At 42.2% G+C, this 23,307-nt stretch overlaps 1 protein-coding gene across 1 annotated transcript in view; it reads left to right on the top strand.

The window, feature by feature from the left end:
* nfatc3b (nuclear factor of activated T cells 3b) overlaps positions 1-23,307 on the top strand; it is a 27,688-nt gene continuing 4,381 nt past the window's right edge. The window contains exons 1-9 of the mRNA XM_041997064.1: positions 1-385; positions 4,016-4,691; positions 6,266-6,652; positions 6,949-7,111; positions 8,190-8,389; positions 11,911-12,083; positions 12,188-12,328; positions 12,433-12,488; positions 16,484-17,228. Coding sequence (XP_041852998.1) covers positions 313-385; positions 4,016-4,691; positions 6,266-6,652; positions 6,949-7,111; positions 8,190-8,389; positions 11,911-12,083; positions 12,188-12,328; positions 12,433-12,488; positions 16,484-17,228 — 2,614 coding nt within the window. The 5' untranslated portion in view covers positions 1-312. The remainder of the gene's footprint in view (positions 386-4,015; positions 4,692-6,265; positions 6,653-6,948; positions 7,112-8,189; positions 8,390-11,910; positions 12,084-12,187; positions 12,329-12,432; positions 12,489-16,483; positions 17,229-23,307) is intronic.

The raw sequence follows: 23,307 nt of genomic DNA on the forward strand, positions 1-23,307 counted from the left end.
CGAGGGACCATGAAGGCAACACGAGGATCAAGCTGGAGGAAAGTAAAAAGTCGCTGCAGCCGAAGAAGAAACACCGTGACGAAAAGTTTACACAACTATAAGACTTTAGTGGATCGTAAGTGTGTACGGAGTTATGTTTAGTGAGCGCCCAGCTGCTGGTCAACTTTTTGTTCAGGATTTGTCGACGTGTCGGTGCCTCGGTTGAGGGAGAGTTCTGCTTTCAGTCGGATGGAAGTGAGTGAGACGGATCAGTTTTGAGGACCGGCCGGTCTAACAGCCCGTCTGGAAGACTTTGACTGTCTCTTTAGTTCAATGTCCACAGTTAACTGCGCCGAGGAGCTGGACTTCAGACTGATCTTTGAGGAAGATTGTACACACACAACAGGTACGTGTCATTTTCACTAATGGTTAGTTAGCAAGAACTGCGTCAAGGTGCAAACACTTTGCAGCAGCTAAACCGGAAGTCAGTCGGTGATCTCAATAAAACATTGTTTTAAAAGTTCAATATTTCTGTGAAAATATCTCATACTGATTAAAAGAGCATTTAATTCTCTTTTTCCATAATCTTTTTTATGCTTTAGCCAGAATTACTGTCTTATGTTTAGAGATGCTTTCATTATAAGCCATGTTTTTTTCTGTTTCTGTCTTTATAATAAAGATATTTTTAAATGAAATCTATGTCTATCCAAAACCTGTAGAAAAACTGACTCGTGTTAAACTTATTTATCAAAAAACAAGTTCACTCAGCATTTTATGTTGAAAATTGTAACCGGAAGTGGGGCGCTCTTGTTTTGGTGAATATTCCCTCTGTCGGTCGGTCGGCTGTTAAATTTCAATGAAATTTCAAATGTCAGGTCGAAGAGTGGAGTAAAGGAGCTGCTTGTTAAACCGGTGTCAACAGCTCCGTTAACCAGCATTTACCAGTGAGATCAGCAACATTTTAACCAGGTTTACATTTAATCTACGGACAGTAGACTTGTGGATAAGTTGATTTGGTTAAACGCATTTATGAGATACTCCACTTATTATTCAGTTATCAGATACTCAACCAGTACCTGATTTAGTGAATAGAAAGAATAGGATGGAAGCTTTAATATCATTCTACAGCGAAACGTTGTTTAGCAGCCACCTACCACATGTACATATATACAAGCAAAGAGTTAACAGATACTTCACGTAAACTTGACTGTTAAATGCAGCTAAACGATACTCCTAAACCTCAGTTGGTTAAAGGCAATTATCCAATACTCCGCCTAAACTTGACCTAGTTCAATGCAGTTATAAGACACCACCTAAACCTCACGGTTAAATGCAGTTAATAGATGCTCCTCTTAAACTTAACTTGGTTCAATGTAGTTATGAGATATTCCACCTACTGATTCCTTTTGAATATATATATATATATATATATATATATATATATATATATATATATATATTCTGATTACTTGATAGATCAAATTGTTATAAATCACAATTAACCCGTAAGAAGATGCCAGCCATCTGGAAACAGAAACATTTACCAGCTGGGATAGGTGGATGGATGAATAGCTGATAGATTGTTAGTACATGTGTAGCTGCTTGTTTTTCAGCCTCAGTGCAGACAGAGCGTGACACCCATGTTGTTTGTTGGCAGGTTTTACTTCCTGGTTTTGTAAACGCGCTGTTGCACCCAGCTGGTGAAGGGTATCACCTCCACCCTTTCCCCCACCCTCCTTTTTGACTTAAAGTTGAGTGGGGGAAGGGGTGCAACTGTTGCATCACATACAGAGTTATTTGTAAGGAAGCCGTCCACCGTTGGTGCTCTAACACTTTTTTTGCATACTCATTGTGTGTATGTGTGTGAGAGACAAAGAGCATTATTATTTATAGTGGTGATAAGGGTGGCGTGCAGCTGTGTGGTTGAATCTGCTGAACTGTTGTAGATAATCTGCCACCATAAAGAGTACAGTACACATAATATTACAAATATAAATGGATGCTGTAGTTGGTGTGTACAGGTGTGAGCAGCTGTGTGTAGACAAACATTTAGTATCCATCACTCCAACAAAACAAATGTGCTGCAGGTTAACTGTCAAACTAGAACCGTCAATGACTGTGATATTGAAAAATTTAATATTAATATCATGTTAGAAACTCATGTATAAGTGATTTTCTTTCCAGTAACATTGTCCTGATGGCAGATGTCATACTTTGTGGATCAGTTAGTTATCAGTTCATCTGGTGGTCCTTTCATCATCCACGAAGTGTCATTTACAGACTGTTCTCTTCCTGACGTTTGCCAGAAACAGACTAAACTAATTTGACTGGGATCATTTTTTTTTAATTAAAGGCAAACAGGAAAAGTAAACGACAATAACTTCCAGCGGTTCTGGAAGCAGTCTCTTTGGGAAAGACCAGCCTTTATTCCAGTTTGTAGAAGCTTGGGGTGTAGAACTTCCCAGTCCCACTTTTCACTCGTTCGCCATCATGACTGACCACTGCTGCTCTCTGTCTCCACAATAATGAACAAACACAAATAAAAATGATGATAATATTGCATTTTATTTAGAAAACAGTTAATATTTGTACAACAAATCTCAAAATACAAAGCCATTTTTCTATTAACACCATTAATACTACCCAGCTGATAAAATATCTGAGAAGTTCTGCATTGAATTTTCAGCTAGAAATGAAGCATGTGGAAGTTCAACATTATTTAACATTATAGTCCCACGGAGTCGTAGATTTAATATAATCCTGGTTTCTTTTGAAGAATGATCATTTATCATCTTTTTGTCATATTTTATGAGTAAAATTACTGATCTGAGTTCAAATGCTCTGATTAAATTTGAGGATTTCTTGTTTTGTTTTTTAAATAAGAAATAATTTATCAGTCATCTCAGGTCCTTGTCTCAGAGGCAGAGATGTCAGGGCACTTAGTTCGGATTTTGAAGGTACTGGAACAAGACGGGATGTTTTCCACAGAACAGGATCTCCTTCATGACTCAGGCTGGTGTTTAGATACAGAACCCGTCGGGTCCCGTCGGATTCGGACAAAGATCTTGAGCTTGGGAAGCTGCCTCCACAACCTGACCCCGGATAAACATGGATACTTTACTAATCCCTAGGACTACTTTACTCATTCCTTGGACTACTTCATTCCTAGATGAACTGGGCTGCTACTCCCTGGTTTTCACTTAGAGTAATGCGGTTTTCTTTTAGCAGGAAATAGCCGTGACATTTTCTACTGTGTTCCAGATGAAGTTACTCTGACACAGTAGCACATATCTTGATTCTGACACTTCTGTAGTAATTTCACATGTTTCCGCTTTCTTTTGAGACCAAGATTAAACATAGTCTTTGTAGTTATGAAGATAGACCTAATTTATATTGAGCATGTCACTGGCCTCGTTAATAAGAGGTTAAAAGGTGCATAGAAGAGCACAGTTCACATATACACAATACTGAAGTAATTACCTGTAGTCCAGATATCACTGCATCAGAGGCTACTGGGTCCACTCACATTAAAACATGTCTGAATGAATTTTGACCCCTGGCGGCCACCATCCGTTCACAACTGTGTCCATCTTTACCACTAGATGTCACTAATTCTTACACACTGGACCTTTCAGGAAACTGCACTGTTCCCTTGGTACAGCAAACATCTTTAAAGTGAAAATATTAATTTCACGACTTTCTTTTGTTCCCGCTGCCAACAAACAACAATCTTAACAGTGTGTAACCTTATCCAAGCTAATATATATTATAAAGTGGTAAATCTAAGTACTGGCACTCATAATTACAGTAACATTATCAGCTCATAGCTTTGGATTTCTTTTATATAAAATGATCCAGAAATACAGAAGCAGATAAAAATAAAACATTTAAACCATGTTTGGAGAAATTAAGACTGAGTTTTTATGTTGTGTGATTTAACACCAGTCATTATTTCTTCCTTTGATTTGATCAGCGATCATTACCTTTGCTAATGAGTCCTTTATTTTTTGTTTTTATTCATCTATTTCCCTCACAGCTCCAGATCTGGATGTGAAGACGCCTCCTTCCACAACACAGGCTCTGGCCGAGCAGCTCTTCAACCAGGAGCTGCAGAGTCACCCTTCATCTGTGCCCCCTACAGACAGCTATCAGCATGCTGCCTACCAATCTCACGGACCCTACTGCAGCCCCCAGGGGAACCCCAGGGCCTTCGACTGCCCCAGCATCCAAATAACCTCCATTACTCATAACAATCATGTAGAGCCTGGCAGTACCCAGGGGCCTCTGGGAGTAGGCGGTGCAGAGGGGGGTTACCCTGAGGCCCTCTGGTCCAGAGATCAGCTCTACCTGCCTCTGGACCCCTGCTATCGGGAAACTGCTCTATGTCCTAGTCCCTGCAGCAGCCTGTCCTCCAGGAGCTGGATGTCAGACCTCTCCTCCTGTGAGTCCTTCTCTCATGGTTACGATGACGTGGACGGAGAGCTGCGTGACGCTGCTCTCCATGCTCTAGGGTCCCCCTTTGGGTCACCTCTGGGGTCCCCGGGCTGTGGCGGAGGAGCATTTGGGGTGGAGCTGTGGCAGCAGAAGTACCAGCATCCTTCAGCCTTCAGCCCATCGTTGTCGCCCCATCAGTCACCCCGCCAGTCACCTTCCCACTCCCCTCGCACCAGTGTCACAGATGAGACCTGGCTAAACCGTCGGCCCTCCTCCAGGTAGGTTCTGGCCTTGTCCGTTCACACGGGCAGCAGTGGTCATCTGAATCTGACAGCTCCACCTAAATGAATCCAAACCAGATGGCGATGTGATACAGCTGAGAATTTTCTATATTTCCTCATGCATTTATGTAAACATTATGCACACTTTTATTTCTGAATGTGTTTCCTGTTTCTGTGTCTTTTTATTTTATAGATTTATTATTTTTTTGTGGCACAGCTGCCACTTATAATGCTAGATTTTTACTTCTGATGTGTCTGTGTAGCATAAAAAAATATCTTGTGCACATTAACAAGGTTAAAAACTAAGGCTGTCAAAAATAACGTGTTATTTGGCGGTTAAAAAGTTGATGTAATTAACTGCGTAAATAATTTTTAACGCATTTAACATATGCGCAGCCTCCGTCATTATGACAGCGAAACACAGAGGTGGAAAAAGAGTCGACTGGCTCTGCTTGGATTTGAGGGCGTCACACTCATGGGAGATGAGGATGTCTTAACACTCACACTTTTCCTGGTGAGAGGGTTCAAACACGTGCACTTTTCCGTATTAAAAAAAAAATTTACATGTAGTTTTGCGCAAACATCTCTGTGTGCAGTCTTTGAGCTGAGAAGTAGAAAACTAGCAGTTCATGGTTCATACTTGAACATATTGTATTGTTTTTGAACGCGCTAGCAGTAGTAAGCTAAATATATAATATAAATATATATAAATATATTGGTCTCATCCCAATCAGGTCCATGTTGATATCACATGAAGCTGAAGAATGAAAACTGTTAACAGGCTATTTCAGTTAGATATTGTTTGCCTTTATTTCATATAACTTTATAAGCATTAATGAGGTTTGCTAATGAAACAGCTGTAAAATCTACTAATCGTCAGACAGCCACACACACATCTATGAAGATAGATCAGGTTCATGTCTGGTGAGAGTGAAACAGCAGAAGAAGCAAAGAGACGTCTTCTCTAGATCATTGTTGCTGTGCAGATGTTGGAGACACAGGTCTGATCATTTATGGGGCATGAATGGAGAGAGAAATTATTAGCAGGTTCTGAGATACAAGTCAGAGCAGAACCTTCTCTAACAGAGTAGCTGGTGGTAGAAATGCTTTATACTTCAGATATGCAGGGGCGAGTCTAGAACGGTTTAGATGGGGGCCAGGTGGGGACTGACCAGGAGAAGGTTGGCACAAAGGAGATAAATTTTATAAGGTCTTGATTTTATGTAATAATAATCTGATTATTACAACTAAAGTGGTCATTTAATGTAAAAATGCAAAGAAAAGAAGTTAGCTTTGGTTCTTTCTGTGGATACAAAACAATACAAATGGGCATATTTTAGGCAAATGGTGATTAATCGTGATTAATTGCAAGCTGTGATTAATCTAATTTAAACATTTTAATCATTTGACAGCCCTATTAAAACACAACTTTAAATTAGTGGAAGTCTTTGTTTCAAACATAATTTAGATGATATTTTTCTCTAAAATTAATCATGAACCTTGTGAGAAAAAAAGGTTTTATAGCTTACAAAACATGTAACGTTTATGTCTTTTCATGCTCATCCTCTCAGACCGTCATCCAGACCAACCTCTCCCTTTGGAAAGAGACGGCACTCCAGCTCCGACCCTCACGCCCGCTCACCCTCTCCTCATCACTCCCCCAGTCCCACTCCGGGCACCTCCCCCCTGGGCAGCATGACAGATGACACCTGGGTGGGAAGTCCTGCTGGTGGCCTTGGAAACCTCCTCAGTTCTGGTTACCAGGACCTTGATGTCCCATCTAAGACCAGGAGAACATCAGGAAGCCAGCTTGGCCTCTTGGCCTGTCAAGGAGAACAGGGCCAGGATTCTCCCAGAGAGGAGGTCAGAGAACAGGATGGCCTGGCTGAGCTCTTCCTTCAGGTGCCTTCCCACTTCAGCTGGAATAAACCTAAACCTGGAAACCCTCCATTATTCAGGTTGGCATTATCAATCAACATGGATTTACTGAAACCTGGAAAACTTTCCTAATTGTTTGGAGGATTTCTTTAATTTAGTAGAAAGTTCTGAGACCTACTAACCCTTCTGAGGAACATTTCATGTCATCTTCCTTAATCTGTAAAAGAACTAAAACCATATCCGACTTTACAGTTTTAGATTTTAAGTAGTTTTTTTTTCTTTTTTAATAAAAAATTCTCCAACAGTAGAATTTCCTTCTGTATTTTTCAATAAATTTATTTTCCCGTCATGTGATCATGATGCATCTCCATCTCAGGGCCCTGTCCCCCCCTCCGCTGGACTGGCCTCTGCCCAGCCAGTATGACCACACTGAGCTAAAACTGGAGATCCAGCCCAAGTCCTACCACAGGGCTCATTACGAGACGGAAGGCAGCAGAGGATCCATCAAGGCAGCTACTGGAGGACATCCCATCATCACGGTTGGTCCCTGTGTTACTTTTTCAGTTAAACATCATCCTGAGTTTTCTTGTAATGTACAAGTATTACTTCTCCAAGAAGTTTTTTCGATTTAGCCTAAAGTGGTGATGAAACCTGAGACTGTTGTCTGTTATAAGCAAGATGTTTTTACAATTAAACATAAGAGTTCTACTAAAACATGACCTGGTGTTTTGTTGGACACCCCTTAAACATCTGGTTCAGCTCCAGAATGTTTGTTTATTTATATATATATATATATATATATATATATATATATATATATATATGGAGAGAGAGAGAGAGGTGATATCTGATATTACTACATACATGATATATCTTTTACATATCAAAATAAAAGTGAAATGGACGCTGGCTGGAGGGGTCCCTTTGAAATTTTGAGACCTGAGAATCGCTTCTGACTTTGGACTGTAATCTGCTGATTTAACCGGGACGAAGATCTTGAAGATGAGTAGTTGTTTAGGGAGCGCCTCAGTGTTGAGGTATTTGTGACGTCTGCTCTGTTAGCTCATTTTTGTTGTGCAGTGTACCGTTTCTCTAAGCTTCTCTTGAGCCATTTTGAGCTGGTGAAAACGGTGTGTTATAGATGGAGAAATGGTAGGAAATGTTTCTCAGAATAATACAGATTTTCTGTATTAACTGCTATGATCTATTTGTATATCTCATACCATACTAAACATAATCAAAACAAAAAAAATTACGAAGAAACACAATGAAATGAAAGAGCATATTGAGAGTTATGGTTTGTTTTGTACATAATAATAATTCCGTTTAATCCATGTATTCCATGCAGTTTGCAGCTAATTCCTAGGAAAGTGAGGTTTAGCAACAATATGCACAAACCAAAAATTAATTAAATTTACTTTTATTTGACTTTTAGAGTCCATGCCAAAACAACAGGAACATTGTTGGAACACTTCTGTGTTCAGTCCTAATTCACTTTCTCATGACAGGCTGTGAAGATGTTTGTAAAACTCAGGTGGAAAAGCAGAGTTGCTGTAAATGTTGACGTGTTTGTCATAATGAGCAGCTGTTCATCAACATTTTAATTTCTGTTTGCAGCTGAAGGGCTACAGCGAGCAGCCGGTCAGCCTGCTGCTGTTCATCGGCACGGCGGACGACAGATACCTCCGTCCTCATTCCTTCTACCAGGTCCACAGAGTGACAGGAAAGACCGTCACCACAGTCTGCCAAGAGAAAATCATGAGCAACACCAAGGTCCTCGAGATCCCTCTGCTTCCAGAAAACAACATGTCCGCCAGGTATCACCAGCAACAAAACTACATGCTGATCAGCGCTTAAAAAAAGAAGCTGAACTGTATTAATGTACAAACAACCCCACATTCCCACTCAGAATCAACTTTTAGCACAGTTCCATGTCAGACTTTACTAATTTCTATGAATACTTCACTAATTACTAGAGCTACTTTAATTACTTATTAAAACTACATTGCTAATTTTTAGGATTACACACTAATTCCTAGGACTACTTCACTAGTCATTAAGACTACATTACTAATTCTTAGGACTATGTTACTAATTTCAAACTTCAAGTGCAAAGTCCTCCTCCACTTTTAAACCATCCTGGAGGAATTTTTAGACCAAGATTATACATGCAGCCCTTGTAGTTGTGAAGATGTACTTAATTGATTTGGGGTATGTAATACCAGACAGGAGGCAGAAAAAATAGGCCTTACCAAGAAGTGGTTTAACAAAAAGAAGGGGACAGCCCTTCATTACAGCTCTGAACGTGGAAAACTGTGGCAGCAGCTGTGTTTATCTGTTAGTGTTTTCTAATCATTAATGTCGTGGAGTTCTTTGTGTCATTCAGTGTGTTTAACCAGGATGAACTGGCGTGCTCTGATCTCATCAACACAGTAGGATTTGAACTCTGTTCTTGACTGAACCGGGAGCCAGTGCAGCAGCGGTAGAACTACAGCAATGCGGAGAAAGCAGCGAGTTTTGGTAACAATGCGAGGGGCTGAATTTGGGACCATCTGAAGCTTATGGAGGGATTTGAGAGGGAGACCGAAGAAAGGAGTTACAGTAGTCAATGCGAGGAGGTGACAAGGCTGTAAACGAGGACAGAGGTGGTGGGTGGGGTGGAGACAAGAGATGTTGCGTAGATGGAGGTCTGTAGATGGCTAGAGGATAAGAGCATAAATTTAAAATGAGCTTTTAGGGATGCTTGATTATGGAAAAAATGAAAATTATGTTTGGTCAGTATTGAAATGACGCATTACGCCAAGCCAGGATATTCACCCAGGATGTAAAAGTAAATAAAATAGTTAATATCATATAGTTTTCTTAGGTCTGGTTTCATTTTTAATCAATATGTCTCAATAAAACATCTTTTTCATCTTTATGTCTACAGACCACACAGACATTATTAATATCTAATAATAATATATATTATATATCAGGGCGGACCAGCCAGTGGCAGCTTTGCACACATGCACCTCATTCTTGGTGCAGAGCAGATGATCATCTTCAGCTGGGAGGGCTGGCGCCGCGAGGCGTGTCGAAATAAGCACCCCTGCTGGGTGTTTGTGAGGGCTTTGGGAAGGGGGAGGGGCCTTTGGCAGCACTCACTGGCTGCTCATTGGTCAGAGTAAGAACAAAACAAGCTTTCACGTAAGTCTCCATAAATCTCCAATATCACCTGAAGAAGTTGGCAACAGTAACCGCACCCGTGGTGGAGGGGCTACTTCCGACACCCAGATGGATCCTTCAGAAGCAGCAGAGCCGTGCATGTCTGTAGGAATGTTATTTTGATCATTGTTTTTTGTCGATCATTGTTTTTACAACTGTTTGGAGCCAAAATTATAATAAAAATTTAATATATTACACAGCGCTATGAGCCTTCAAGGATGTCTTCTAACCTGAAGGGAGGAGGAAACTGGGGAGCCATTGACAGACAGGGAAAGACTGTCAAACTTTGATGGTGTGGTTTGCAGTGAAACTGGATTTAATTTAGGATAAGCAGGTGGTGAGGGAGGGAGAGTAAAATTAGGTTTGCTGAAGAGGTAGTGCTGGATGCCATCCACGAAGCAGTGAGTGACGACGGGGGTAGGGAGTCAATGAGCTCCATGAGCTCCAGATCAGTCCCCAGAAATGAACTGGAATTTCTAGATCAGTTTATTCCATTACTTTAAGTCTTGTTCTGGTTCTGCTGAACTCCAAGCTGCTTGTATTCCTCCACCACCTCCACCTCTTCTCCCAGGATGTAAACAGTGCTTTGTTTGCTCCTGTTCATCCTGAAGTCAACAATCATCTGAGATGAGGTGGTTGTTTCTGCACCATCTCACACACTGACTGATCAGTTCTCTGTACTCAGCTTCTTGTCCATACCATACCATCTTTAATTATAAAGCACCTTAAAAACAACAACGTGGCTGGCCAAAGTGCTGTATAATAAAACAGAAGTAAAATAAAATAGAACAATAAAAACATTAAAACCCTAGACCAAAATTGAAAACAAATTTATAAAAAGTAAACAGACACAGGGACACAAAGAAAAAACAAATAAAAACAAGAAAAGAAAAACACCATTAAATATCTAAAAATGTGACAGTCACAGTCTCACTCTGGGTTAAAGGCTCAAGAATAAAGGTGTGTTTTTAACACACAATCACCTCTAACTTTCCTTTGATGCCTTGGAACGACTAACAGAGTCTGATCCACTGACCTGAGAGCGAGATGGCACATGTGGCTGCAGCAGGTCAGACAGATAAGAAGGGGCTTGGGAATTAAGAGATTTAAAAACAAAATAATTTTAAATTAATTTGCAAGTGCACATAAAACCAGTGACGAGTCACTAGAACTGGTGTGATGTGCTCTTTTTTCTTTGTACCTGTTAAAAACCAGGCTGCAGCATTCTCAACGACTTGCAGTCAGGCTACGCAGGCCTGGCAACTCCTGCCAAAAGTGAGCTGCCGTAATCCAAACGGGACGTGATAAAAGTATGAATTATAGTTTCCAGATTACGCTTGGAAACAGCAGGTTTTATTTTAGACACCTGAGATGGAAAAGCAGGATTTGGTCACTGCATTTACATTTTTGTCCAGGGTGTCTGGGTGTCCTGCAAGTACTGATGTAAACTGTCCTGCAAGTCTCCATCACTGACACATCCCACAGCTGCAGGGTAATCAGAGTATTTCTGTAGATGACAGGACTCAGAGTTGTATTGGAAGTCTGGGGTGTCCATTGTGAAGAGAAAAGGTGAGAGTACAGGACCGTGTGGTGCTCCAGGTCTGCTGACCACCCGCTCAGACACACAACGCTTCAGTCTCACACTGTGATCTGTTTGTTAGCCAGTCATAAATCCAGGTTGGTTGTAAAGGTATCCACCTGGAATTTATGGAGTTTCTCACATAATAGAGCAGCTGCATTGTATTAAAAGCACTCAAATCAAAGAACAGATCCTCAAAGTGCAGCCTTGTTGGCCCAGATGAGAGAGGGCTCTTTGAAGCAGGTAGATGATGGCGTCTTCAACCCCAAGAACATTACGATAAGCTAACTGTAATGGGTCCTGAAAATCACTTACTTCCCCAGGACCTTCATGACATTGTATGTTAGGACAACTGGTTTACAGTCTTTGAGGGAAGATGGATGAGATTCTCTAATTACCGGAGCAAGACCGGATATTTTCCACCGCAGAGGAAATATTTTCTGGCTCAGGCTCAGGTTGAAGAAGTGCATGAAAGATGCACTAAGCAGAACCTTTAATTTAATTTGACTGTATATATGTTGTAAACTGTATATCTTTGCTTTTTTCCCAAAGCATTGACTGTGCCGGCATCCTGAAGCTGCGTAATGCTGATATTGAACTGAAGAAAGGCGAGACAGACATTGGGAGGAAGAACACCAGGGTTCGGGTTGTGTTCAGAGTCGCTGTCCCTCAACAGGATGGCCGGATGCTGTGGCTGCAGACTGTTTCTGTTCCTGTGGAGTGTTGTGGGTGAAATCCTGCTTTATCAGCTCTACATTTCAGCTTTATCTCAAAACTAGATTTTAAATAACAAGCAAGTAGGATTTTCAGGCAATGTTTAATGTTTCAGCCCAGCGATCAGGTCAGGAGCTTCCTCAGGTGGAGAGCTTCAGTCCAGCCAGCTGCTCTGTGAACGGTGGAGAAGAGCTGCTCATCACCGGATCCAACATCTCTGCTCAGTCCAGAGTAGTTTTCACAGAGAAAGGGCCTGGTAACATTCTTTTATGTTCATAAACACCTGTACATCACGTTTAGTCTGTTTTTAAATTCATTGGCTGGCTGGATTTTGTGAGTTTACATGTTTTGTCTCGTCAGATGGACGAGCCCTGTGGGAAATGGATGCCAGAGTTGTACCAGAAAAAAGTAATGAAGTAAGTAAAAATAAATAAACACAAAAATGAGCTTCAGAATGTACTGACACAGAATTAGTGATAATAATTCACATTAAAAATTTGAAAGAAATTTGAAATCTACCTTGTCTTTAGAACTGTTTAGTTCATACACTTTTACAGGGGAATGCAGTTTTCAGTAAATAAAACACATATACGACCGCATATTACTACTGGAAAGAAACTTTATTATGCAACATGCTAATGTAGCTTAGCCAGTAAAACACAAGTAAAGAATGCAATAAAATAAACGCTGACGCCGCTGTATTGTGACTAGAATTTCTAGGATTTTCAGCCTCACCCCCCCTACTTCTACCACATTTATACATTTAATCACCTCACTGAATGACCTGTTGTTTTTCCTATCAGACACTCAACCAAGACCTTCCATTGCACCGCACAGATATGCTCACTTTTAACTTTACTTGCAGTTCAGATCTGGTGTGAAGAGTATATCTTTGTACTAAATCATTATTTTGTAAACATTAAATGCATTTAACAGAAGAACAACCAAGGACTGTCATTTGACATTCAATAACCTTGTCAAATAAAATCTATCTAAATAAATAATAAACAAGTTTTAATATTTAGTATGAACAGAGGAAATATGATCATTTCTGCACATTTTGGCTACAGGTGGTCATTGTGACTGCAATGTTCTTTTTAAGATTCCCATCATTCTAAATCAGACAATGTGGAAGTATTCTGTAAAGGGTGGGATGCAGAGATGGATCTATTTTGTCTTTTACTTCATACTGGACCTTGTAGTCCACATCATCAAGAAGTGCACTGAAACACAAACAGCTCAAAGGAGTTTCTGCAAACGAACATGTAGTTTATCTCTCCGCTGCTGTTGTACACCAAGCAGCACGTGCACTTGGAAAGAAGTCAATAATATTTACACTGTAACTTTTTACTATGAGACTAGAATAACTAGTCCCAGCCAGAACAGATCAGACCTGCCAGACGGGTTTGCCTCACGTGCTGCCGGTGTCTGAGTTTTTTCCCCATCTTTGTGCTACAGCCCACTTCTAGACTTTAAACAAAATGTCTGCTCTGCTCTCTGTAATGCGGGTAGCATGGATTTATGGGTGTGTCCTCACCCCACACTGAAATGACATTTTCATGTTGTGTGCGTATGCAGAAAGCAGAACACCAGCTCAGATCGGTCTGATCCACCTTCACGTGGCTTCCACACAATCCTCATGGATGCTGTTTTTCTAGATTTTTCTTCTCTAAGAGTCTATCTTGCCTTCCTTTTCTCTCAGCCTTCTTTGAACACTCCTCAATAATTCTCCATCGCTGTGTCTAAAGTATTTCTTCTTAATGTTAAACAGTTTTTTTTTGTTTGTTTTTTGTTGTTTTTTTTAGGTCACTGGTCCAATTTCTCCTATTAAAGAGCCACTTCACCACCATTACCCTCCCCTTCTCCACTTCCTCCATTCTTACCCTCCTCTCCACTAGTGATGGGATGTTCAGCGACTTTTCAGAGAGCCGTCTCTTTTGGCTCCCGAACGGCTCTTAATTCAGCATCTTTTTTAGTCCCATAATTTACCTTAACTTCTCAAAAATTATTGAATTGTGTTCAGCATTTTTATGAGAAGCCTTATATTTGCCTCCTTTTCTGCATTTATTCTGATACAATTGAATTTCCCTTTGGGATTAATAAAGTATTTTTCATTCATTCATTAATTTCATACAAAACCACTACTTTTGTTTAACATTTCAACAAAAATCTTATATTGCACAAACGAACAAAAAACAGCAAACAAAACCACAAAACAGAACAAGAACCAAACTCAAGAAAGCAGTGTAGCGTCGTCTACCCCCCTTCCAAGCACTGGGAGCCGGCTCTTCTGATTCACTACCAAGCATCGGCTTTCGCGCATGGCACATCACTACTCTCCACCTCCTTCACGCTGGAGTTATTCTCGTGCCACATCTGCGTCAGGTTGGGTCCTTGTAGCTGACTCAGATGAAATGTGCGCATATACTCGAGCGTAGGGTAACAGCGTGATGTATATGCTGTAGTCGTTGCATCGCCTCAGGAAGTCCAGGAAGTAAACTATTTAGATTTGTTTGGTTTTTTAAGTTGGCAAAATTGACTCTTTTCATGACTCTGCTCCTTCCACTCTCTAAATGAGGACGAAGTCTCTCAACTTTAAGTCAACTCAAAACCCACGACCTGTCCTCTTGATCCCTCTGACATCCTGCAGAGCATTTTACCTACAATCAAACCTGCAGTAACCCATATTATCACCTCCTCTCTTAAATCCTGTGTCTTTCCCTCTGTCTTCAAGCAAGCTCGGGTTCCCCCGCTGCTGAAGAAACCCACACTCAACCCAGTCCAGGTTGAAAACTACCGGCCGGTCTCACTGCTTTCATTCATGTCTAAACTACTAGAGCATGCCGTCTTCAGTCAGGTCTCACAGTTCCTCCAAGACAACAACCTGTTTGATCCATATCAGTCTGGCTAAAGGCAAGGCCGCTACTGAAACTTCTCTCCTGTCAGTTACTGATTCCCTACGGGTTGCCAGATCCGCTGGTAAATCCTCAGTCCTTATACTGCTGGACCTGTCTGCTGCCTTTGACACGATCAACCATCATATACTGTTCTCCACCCTCTCGGAGCTTGGCATCTCAGGATCTGCCCTCTTGTGGTTCATGTACTACCTCACAGGAAGATCATTCAAAGCATCTTGGTGAGGGGGCGTGTCCAGATCACATAGGCTGACAACAGGGGTGCCTCAGGGCTTGGCCCTCTTCTCTTTTCACTATACACCTCCTCACTCGGTGCAGTCATTAACTCTCATGGTTTCTCCTACCACTGCTATGCAGATGACACTCAGCTTTTCGTTTCTTTCCTACCTGACAACACAACGTCTCACTGTGAATATCAGCATGTTGATGATATCTCCACATGGATGAAGGATCGCCACCTTCAGCTAAATCTGTCCAAGACTGAGCTTATTGTCTTTCCAGCCAATCCTTCCTTACCGCCACAGATAAGCGTGCAGCTTGACTCCATCACGCTTGTGTCTACGTCTTCTACCAGGAATCTTGGTGTCATGATAGACAACCAGCTGACCTTTAAGGACCATGTTGTCTCGGTTGCCCGGTTTTGCCGATTTGCTCTCTACAACATCAGGAGGATCAGACCCTACCTGACTGAACACATGGCCCAGCTCCTGGTCCAGGCTCTGGTCATTTCACGCATTGACTACTGCAACTCCTTACTGGCTGGCCTGCCTGCATGCTCAGTTAAACCTCTGCAGATGATCCAGAATGCAGCAGCACGTCTGGTCTTCAACCAGCCCAAAAGAGCTCATGTCACTCTGCTGCTAATCGCTCTCCACTGGCTTCCAGTTGAGGCCGGCGTAGCTGACGCTGGTGAAATGTGCTATTTGAATGTAGGGTTATGGCACCATGTTGCAGTTTTTCTTCCATGTTTACTGCACAAATTCAGTGAGAAGCTCCAGAAATTCAGAAACACATAATCACAAACCATCCAATCACAAGCTAATACTTCCACATAATCTTGCTGCAAGCAGGGGTTTCGCGTTAGGTCTAGAAGAGCTGCATGTCAAGCCTCCGTGGACCTACGTGGAGCATTAAGGCTTGTCAGAGACATGAGTATTTTCTTTTGGTTTTATATAAAAAATGTTTTACCAAGAAAAACATTATTCTGTGTACATTACTTTTCACCAGTAGTGATAAATTAAGGTTTTGGGGTAAAATAAAGAGATGGAAATGTATTTAGCTGTGCAGTGTTCAGCTTTAAACCTGAGCTTCAGACATAACACTGAAAATGTGACAGATTTAAAAAGCTTTCTTTTTTCTGGTCCCAACTGTACATGAGCAGATAGAAATATAATTTTCTACTTGTATTACTTTAAATTCCACCTTCTGAAAGTTTTGTGTTATTATTTAAAAAGACAACAGTCATCCTCCTGACATGTTCTGTTTCTGTGTTTCAGTCCAATATCGTAGTGGAGGTTCCTCCCTACAATAAGAGGATGACAAGTCCAGTACAGGTCCAGTTCTATATCTCAAATGGAAAGAGAAGAAGAAGTCTAATGCAGAGCTTCACCTACTTGCCAGGGGTCAGATGTGACCATCTTTCTCCTGTTGGAGTCAAACAGGAGCACTGGGCTCTGGATCATATCCCAAACAACCCAACAGCTTTCTCTCTTTCCTCCAGTCATGCACCTTCCCAGGATCGAATGGTCGGGCCGGATGTGGCTTGTTATGATTCCTGTGACCTCCCAGTGCAACATAGTATTCCTTCTCCAAACCCCCCTCTTCTCCACCGTCCTCCCTCCGCCTCACTTCCCCTTCAAGCCTCCTTAATGTTTCCTCAGACCTCCTCAGTCCCTCTTCAGAACTTATTTCCACTCCTGCCTCCTCAGACAGTTACCATCCCTGCACAGATCACCACGATTCCTGCACAGATCACCACGATTCCTGCCCAGATCACCACGCTTCCTCCACAAGCCTCTTCTGTTTCCATTGAGACCCTAAATGCCCCTCGCCACACCTCTCCTGGTGTACCTCTGAGGAAGCCGTCTCACTTTCTAAGTTCCAGGAGTACTTTAGAAACCACAGCTGACCCTCAGAAGGATTCACTGCTTTCTGGCCCAGAAGTGCTGAGCATCAAGCAAGAGCCAGAGGACCAGCTTAATCTGGGATGTTTGGGCCTCCAGGAAATAACGCTGGATGATGGTAGGAAGCAAACTCCCCGATGTTTTAACTTCCTAGCCACTCATCTTTTTTAACCGTATTTAAGACACTAGAAAGCAGCTTCTCAACATGTTGCATACCAAATGACGGGGAGAAACTCAGCTAAAAGGCATCTATTGGCAAACATAGTTCCTACCTAAAGCAATGCTATGGGAATGTAACAAAATCATGAGAACAGCACTGTCCACTTTAGAGCGTCTGGTAATTTCTCCACTAAAAGCAAACCATGCAAACAAGGAGTCACATGAAAGCAGAGAGTCTGCTGATTACAATATGTCTCATCACTGTAGGACAAAAATGAGGTGAGCTAGCAGCCCAAAAATCACACCTTACTTTTGCTGTTTTTTTTGTGAAAAGTTTTATTCCCCATCTAAAAAAAACTCTGCTAATATAGTAATAATAATAATAATAATAATAACTGCGATGGGCTGGTGACCTGTCTAGGGTGTACCCTGCCTCTCACCTGCTAAATACTGGGTTAGGCTCAAGCTTCCCCGTCACCCTTCAATGGAAGAAGCGCTATAGATAATATATGGATATAATAATATTTTAATTTTAATTTTAATTTTAATTTTAATTGCACTTTACATCCCATGGTGCGGAACTTGGTTCTGGGGGCCTGAAAGGTGTTTTTGGTTGCAGAACAGAGGGTGCATGAGGGGGTCTGGGGGGTGAGTTCCTTAAGACATTGGGTGGCGTGTTTGTGGATGCACTGGTGGGTAAGGAGCAGTGTTGTGGTAGTTACTAGTTACTAATTACTTCTGAGAATTATAATGAAATTACTTTACTCGTTACTGCATTTGAAAAGTAACTTCACTACTTATTACTTTACCATTTCTTAATTCACCGTGTAGACATGGACAAACATCGCTGCCTGTCTGCAGCGTGTTTACTGTATATTGTAAATGAAATGGCTTTAAAACCACAAGAACAACATCCCTGTCTGTGGGAAGAAATGGCCACACTTGTCTCATCATCATTTTATCTAGTATTTTCTAAACCTGGGCGATTCAATAGTTGACGGGGGAGCATGCCTCCTACAATGAACCTGAAACTAGCTTGTTCATTTCTGTCTTACCGGCTGCTGCGCTCCAGGGAATGTTGAAAAAAGCTTAGCTTGTTTAGGCGGGTCGGCTGCTTGTTTAGGCGGGTCGGCTGCTTGTTTAGGCGGGTCGGCTGCTTGTTTAGGCAGGGCGGCTGCTTGTTTAGGCGGGTCGGCTGCTTGTTAAGGCGGGTCGGATGCTTGTTTAGGCAGGGCGGCTGCTTGTTTAGGCGGGTCGGCTGCTTGTTAAGGCGGGTCGGATGCTTGTTTAGGCAGGGCGGCTGCCTGTTTAGGTGGGTCGTATGCTGAAGGACTCCTTCCACTGACCGGCGAGCAGGATCTTTCCCCACCAGTTTGGACTGAAACTGGAATGAACTGAAAATAATACTAATATTGCCACTGACCAAAAGCCATATCTCCGACTCTCTAGCTTCATTTTTCTTTGTCTTTAGTTGGTGCACAATCGATCTCTATGGCAACGTGCCCAGGCAAGCACACACACAGGCAGCAGCATGCGTGTACCATTTAAAACAGATCAGACCTTTACACATAGGCAAACACGACTCGAGTAACGCAGAAAAACACGTTACTGTAGTCCAGTAAAGTCATTTCGTTACCAATATTTTAAGTGTAATGCACTCTTGTAATCAGTTCTGAGTGGGACAGGGAACCAGTGAAGAGATTTCAGGATGGGAGTGATGTGATCGTATTTGCTAACCCTCATCAGGATCCTGGCAGGGCTGCTATGGATATACTGCTGTTTCTGAATGCTCTTGCCAGAGATCCCAATGAGAAGTCCATTACAGCTGTCCAGCCTGGAGGAGACAAAGGCGTGGACAAGCTTCTCTGCATCTGCCAGGGTGAGGGCTGGAGAGAGGTTTGCGATGTTCCTGAGATGGTAGAATGAAGTGTGTCACAGATGAGTTGAGGATTCATTTGAACACCCAGGTTGGTGACTGATGTGGAAAGGGCGGATGTTTTGGTCAGAGAAGCAGATACTGGTGATGGTGCAAGAGCGAAGCTGATGTGGCATACCAACAAGGATGGCTTCTGTCTTGGAACTGTTCAAGACAGAAATGCGTTGTCGTATGGTTCTGCTTAGGTTCACATTTATAGCTTCTAGTTTTGTTACCCAATAGACATTTCTGTGCCATTTCCTAGGACTACTGTACTAATCCTTAAAACTATCTTACTAATTCTTAGGAACGTATTAATTCCTTAGACTATTTTCCTAATTCGTAGGACTATGTTACTAATTTCTAGGAATACCTTACAAATTCTTAGAACTCTGCACGGCTCCAGACTAACGTTTTTTACAAGGAGCAAAGTGGACACTAACTTAAATGTTCAGGAGCGCAAGCAGAACATTTAGGAGTGCACACTGAAATCACCTTGCAAAGCAAATATTCACATTTCCTCTCATTTTCACTGTATTAGTGATAAATACTTGAACAATAAATTCAGAAATTACAATGTTTACAATTCACATTTTTTTGCAGTTGATATAACATAAAAAAACAAACATCTTACTGGTTGCAGTAATACAAAACAAGCAGACATAGAACTTGTCAAATCAAATCAAATCAGATTTGATGATTTGATTTGATTTTCATGCTGTAGTCGAAGCAGAACGGCAACTTTGTCCCCATCATCCCCCACAGGGCATGGTACGACTGGTCCATGTAGTTCCTGGTAATAAACAACTTCAGGGACTGATGCTCCTCTAAATTTCCACAAGACCCGCCTCTTTCCACACATAAGCCAATCACAGTGCTCTTTCGCCCCCGCTCACACACATTGGCTGTCTTCTTCGTTGATGTTCGTCTCCTTTTCTCGTATTGAGGTTAGTTCGAGTCAGCAAACCAGCAGCGGATTTGCGCGTAATTGCGAACTACTGGGTTTGACGAGGGGAGCAGAAGTTTGTTAGCGACCAAATAAATTCCGTTATAACTACTACAAGAAAAATATCGGCAAATGTTTTGGTTGCCATTGCGCGAGTAGATGAAAAATTCACTCGCACTGTCTCACATTTTAGTCGCAAAATGCGACCATTTGGTCGCAGTCTGAAGCCCTGCCGTGTTACTAATTCCTAGGAATTAGTAACACAGCAGGAACTCCATCAGGTCATGGTGGCAGCAGCATAAACAGGGAAACCAAGACTTCCTTTCCCTAGTCATTTCTTCCAGCTCATCTGGGGGATCCCGAGGCAGTCCCAGGCCGGGCGAGAGACGTAGGTCCTGGGTCTTCTATTACGCACCCTCCCAGCGGGCCATGCCTGGAAAAACTCACCAGGCAGAAGTACAAGAGGTATTCGACTCAGATGACCGAGCCACCTCATATGGTTTGTCTGGATATAGAGGAGTAGTAGTTATACTCGGAATCCCTCACAGACCAAGCTTTTCACCCTATCCCTAAAAGAGAGCCTAGCCAGGCTATAAATGTAGCTCATTTCAGCCGCTTGTATTCACAATCTTGTTCTTCCAGCCACTACCCACAGGACCATAGGTGAGGGTAGAAGCGTAGATTGCCCAGTAAATCAATGCAGATGCTGCTCCAATCCACATTTTAATCTCCCACTCCATTCTTCCATCACTCATGAACAAGACCCAGAGACACTTGAACTCCTTCACTTGAAGTAGGACCTCTTTCCCAATCTGGGGAGGACACTCCACCCTTTTCTGGTTGAGGACCATGGTCTCAGATTTGGAGGTGCTGATTCCCAACCCAGTCCAGAGCCCACCAAACTGGATCCCTTCAACATCTCGGCTGTTTATGTTTATAAATTCTGTTTATGAACAGAATCTGTGATAAAAGGCAGCCTTTACAGATTCCAATCCTTACCAAAAGCTAATCCGACTCACTGCTGGTGATGCGTACCAAGCTCTGGCACCGGTCATACAGAGACCATACAGCTTGTACAAGTTTGTACAAGTGGTCTGGTCCTCCATGCTCCTGGAGCAGCCACTTCAGGACACCCCAGGGGACATCGTCAAATGCCTTCTCCATATCCATAAAGCACATGTAGAGTGGTTTGTTGAACTCCCATGCCCCCTCCAAGACCCTGCAAAGGATATTGAGTTGGTCCACTGTTCCACAGCCAGGGTGAAAACCCCACCCCGAGTTTCTGCCTCGGGCATTGGACAGAAACACTTTGAATCACCCTGTCGTTGAATTGTGCTATACAAATATTGTTCTATTCTATTCTATTCTATTCTACAGTCATTTAGCAGACGCTTTTATCCAAAGCGACTTACATTTGAGACTTAACTTACCTTACCTTGCCATCTCCTCAGTGACCACTGAAGCCACACTCTGCTTGGCTTGCCAGTACCTTCTGCTGCCTCCAAGGTTCCACAGGCCAAAGAGGACCAGTAGGACTCCTTCTTCAACTTGACGGCATCCCTCACTGCTGAGGTCCACCAGTGGGTTTGGTGATTACTGCCATGACAGGTACTGACCGCATTACAGCCACAGCTCCGGTCAGCCGCCTCAACAATGCACAAACACATCCCACTCAAACTCAATGTCCCCTGCCTCGCCATGGACATGGTTGAAGCTCTGCCAGAGGTGCGAGTTGAAGATCTTTCTAAGAAGGGACTCCGCCACCATTGGAGTCAACTCACCACCAGGTGTTGATCAGTTCACAACTCCGCCCCTCTTTTCAAGTGTCCAAGATATGCGACCGCAAGTCCGATGACATGACAACAAAGTCACAATGGAACTGTGGCCTAAAATGTCCTGGTGCCAGGTGCACATGTGGACACCATTATGCTTGAACATGCTGTTCGGCGACAAGCACAGAAGTCGAACAAAAAAAACATCACTTAAATTTCAGGTGACCTTGTGCACTAGGTCAGACTCCTTGCCCACAAGAGAGCTGATATTATACGTCCTTTTAGCTAGGACTATGTTACTAAATCCTTGGATTACTTCACTAATTTCTAGGACTACTTTCACGTTCCTAGGTCGGCTCTACTCATTCCTACATGAATTGGGCTGCTGTCCTCTGGTTTGCATTAAGAGTAATGTGCCTTCCTTTTGGGAGGAGACAACCATTTACATTTCCTACTGTATTCCAGGTGAATTTACTCTGACACAGTAATGCATATCTTGATTCTGACAGTTCTGTAGTAATCTCACCTGTCTCTGTTTTCTTTTGAGACCAAGATTGCACATACAGCCCTTGTAGTTATGAATATATACTTAATTTATTTTGGGTAAGACATTTCAGGTAGTAGGCAGACAAATAGACCTTGTTAAACACTTAAGGCCACAGTTTGGTTCAACTCAAGTTGTTCTGCATAGTCAAAAAAAAAAAATTCCTCTGTTCCATTACAGTTTCTTTCTGCTTCTCCAAACTGAGAGCCGATGATCATGCACCACACAGTTTAAAGAAAAACCTAAATCACGGTGACGACACCATGAACAGTGAAACCGATTCACTTATTTAAAATATTAGAATAATTAGAATATATATATGTTTATAAATACATAGTATGACCTTAAAACACTCCCAGAACTCCTAAAATTAAGAACAAAGCTCTAACATTTAATTCCTTCATGTTTTCTGTACTGTGTGTTTGTGTGTGAATACTAACAATAGCCACATCTTCCAGTGACTGTCAGCACCTTGCCAGCAGGACTTTTCCTGCTGCTCCTCAGGACTAATTGGGAGTGTAAAGGTCAAAGATGACTTGAGGGTTAATCAAGTGTTGTTAGTTAATGTCCACTGAAGTGTCCTATGAGTAATTTCAGAGGTTTATATTTTTTTATTGTTGACTAGGTAGGCTGTCCCATTTCACAAACGTTAAGCGGACTTCGAAGTGTATAGCCTACAGAGGACACTCCAAAGCCTACATAGTCTGCACCCTCCTTAGTGTGCAGACTGTGAATTGGGACACACCTGCTGATTCGCCACAGTCTTGTGCACAATGAATTCTGGGAGAAAAGAGGCCGTCAAGGATGCATCACCAGCAGCCTTAGTTTAGGGCCAAACGAAGTGCGGATATGAAGGGTGTA

This window comes from Melanotaenia boesemani, chromosome 10 (genome assembly GCF_017639745.1).
Source record: "Melanotaenia boesemani isolate fMelBoe1 chromosome 10, fMelBoe1.pri, whole genome shotgun sequence".
NCBI classification, from domain to species: Eukaryota; Metazoa; Chordata; class Actinopteri; order Atheriniformes; family Melanotaeniidae; genus Melanotaenia; species Melanotaenia boesemani.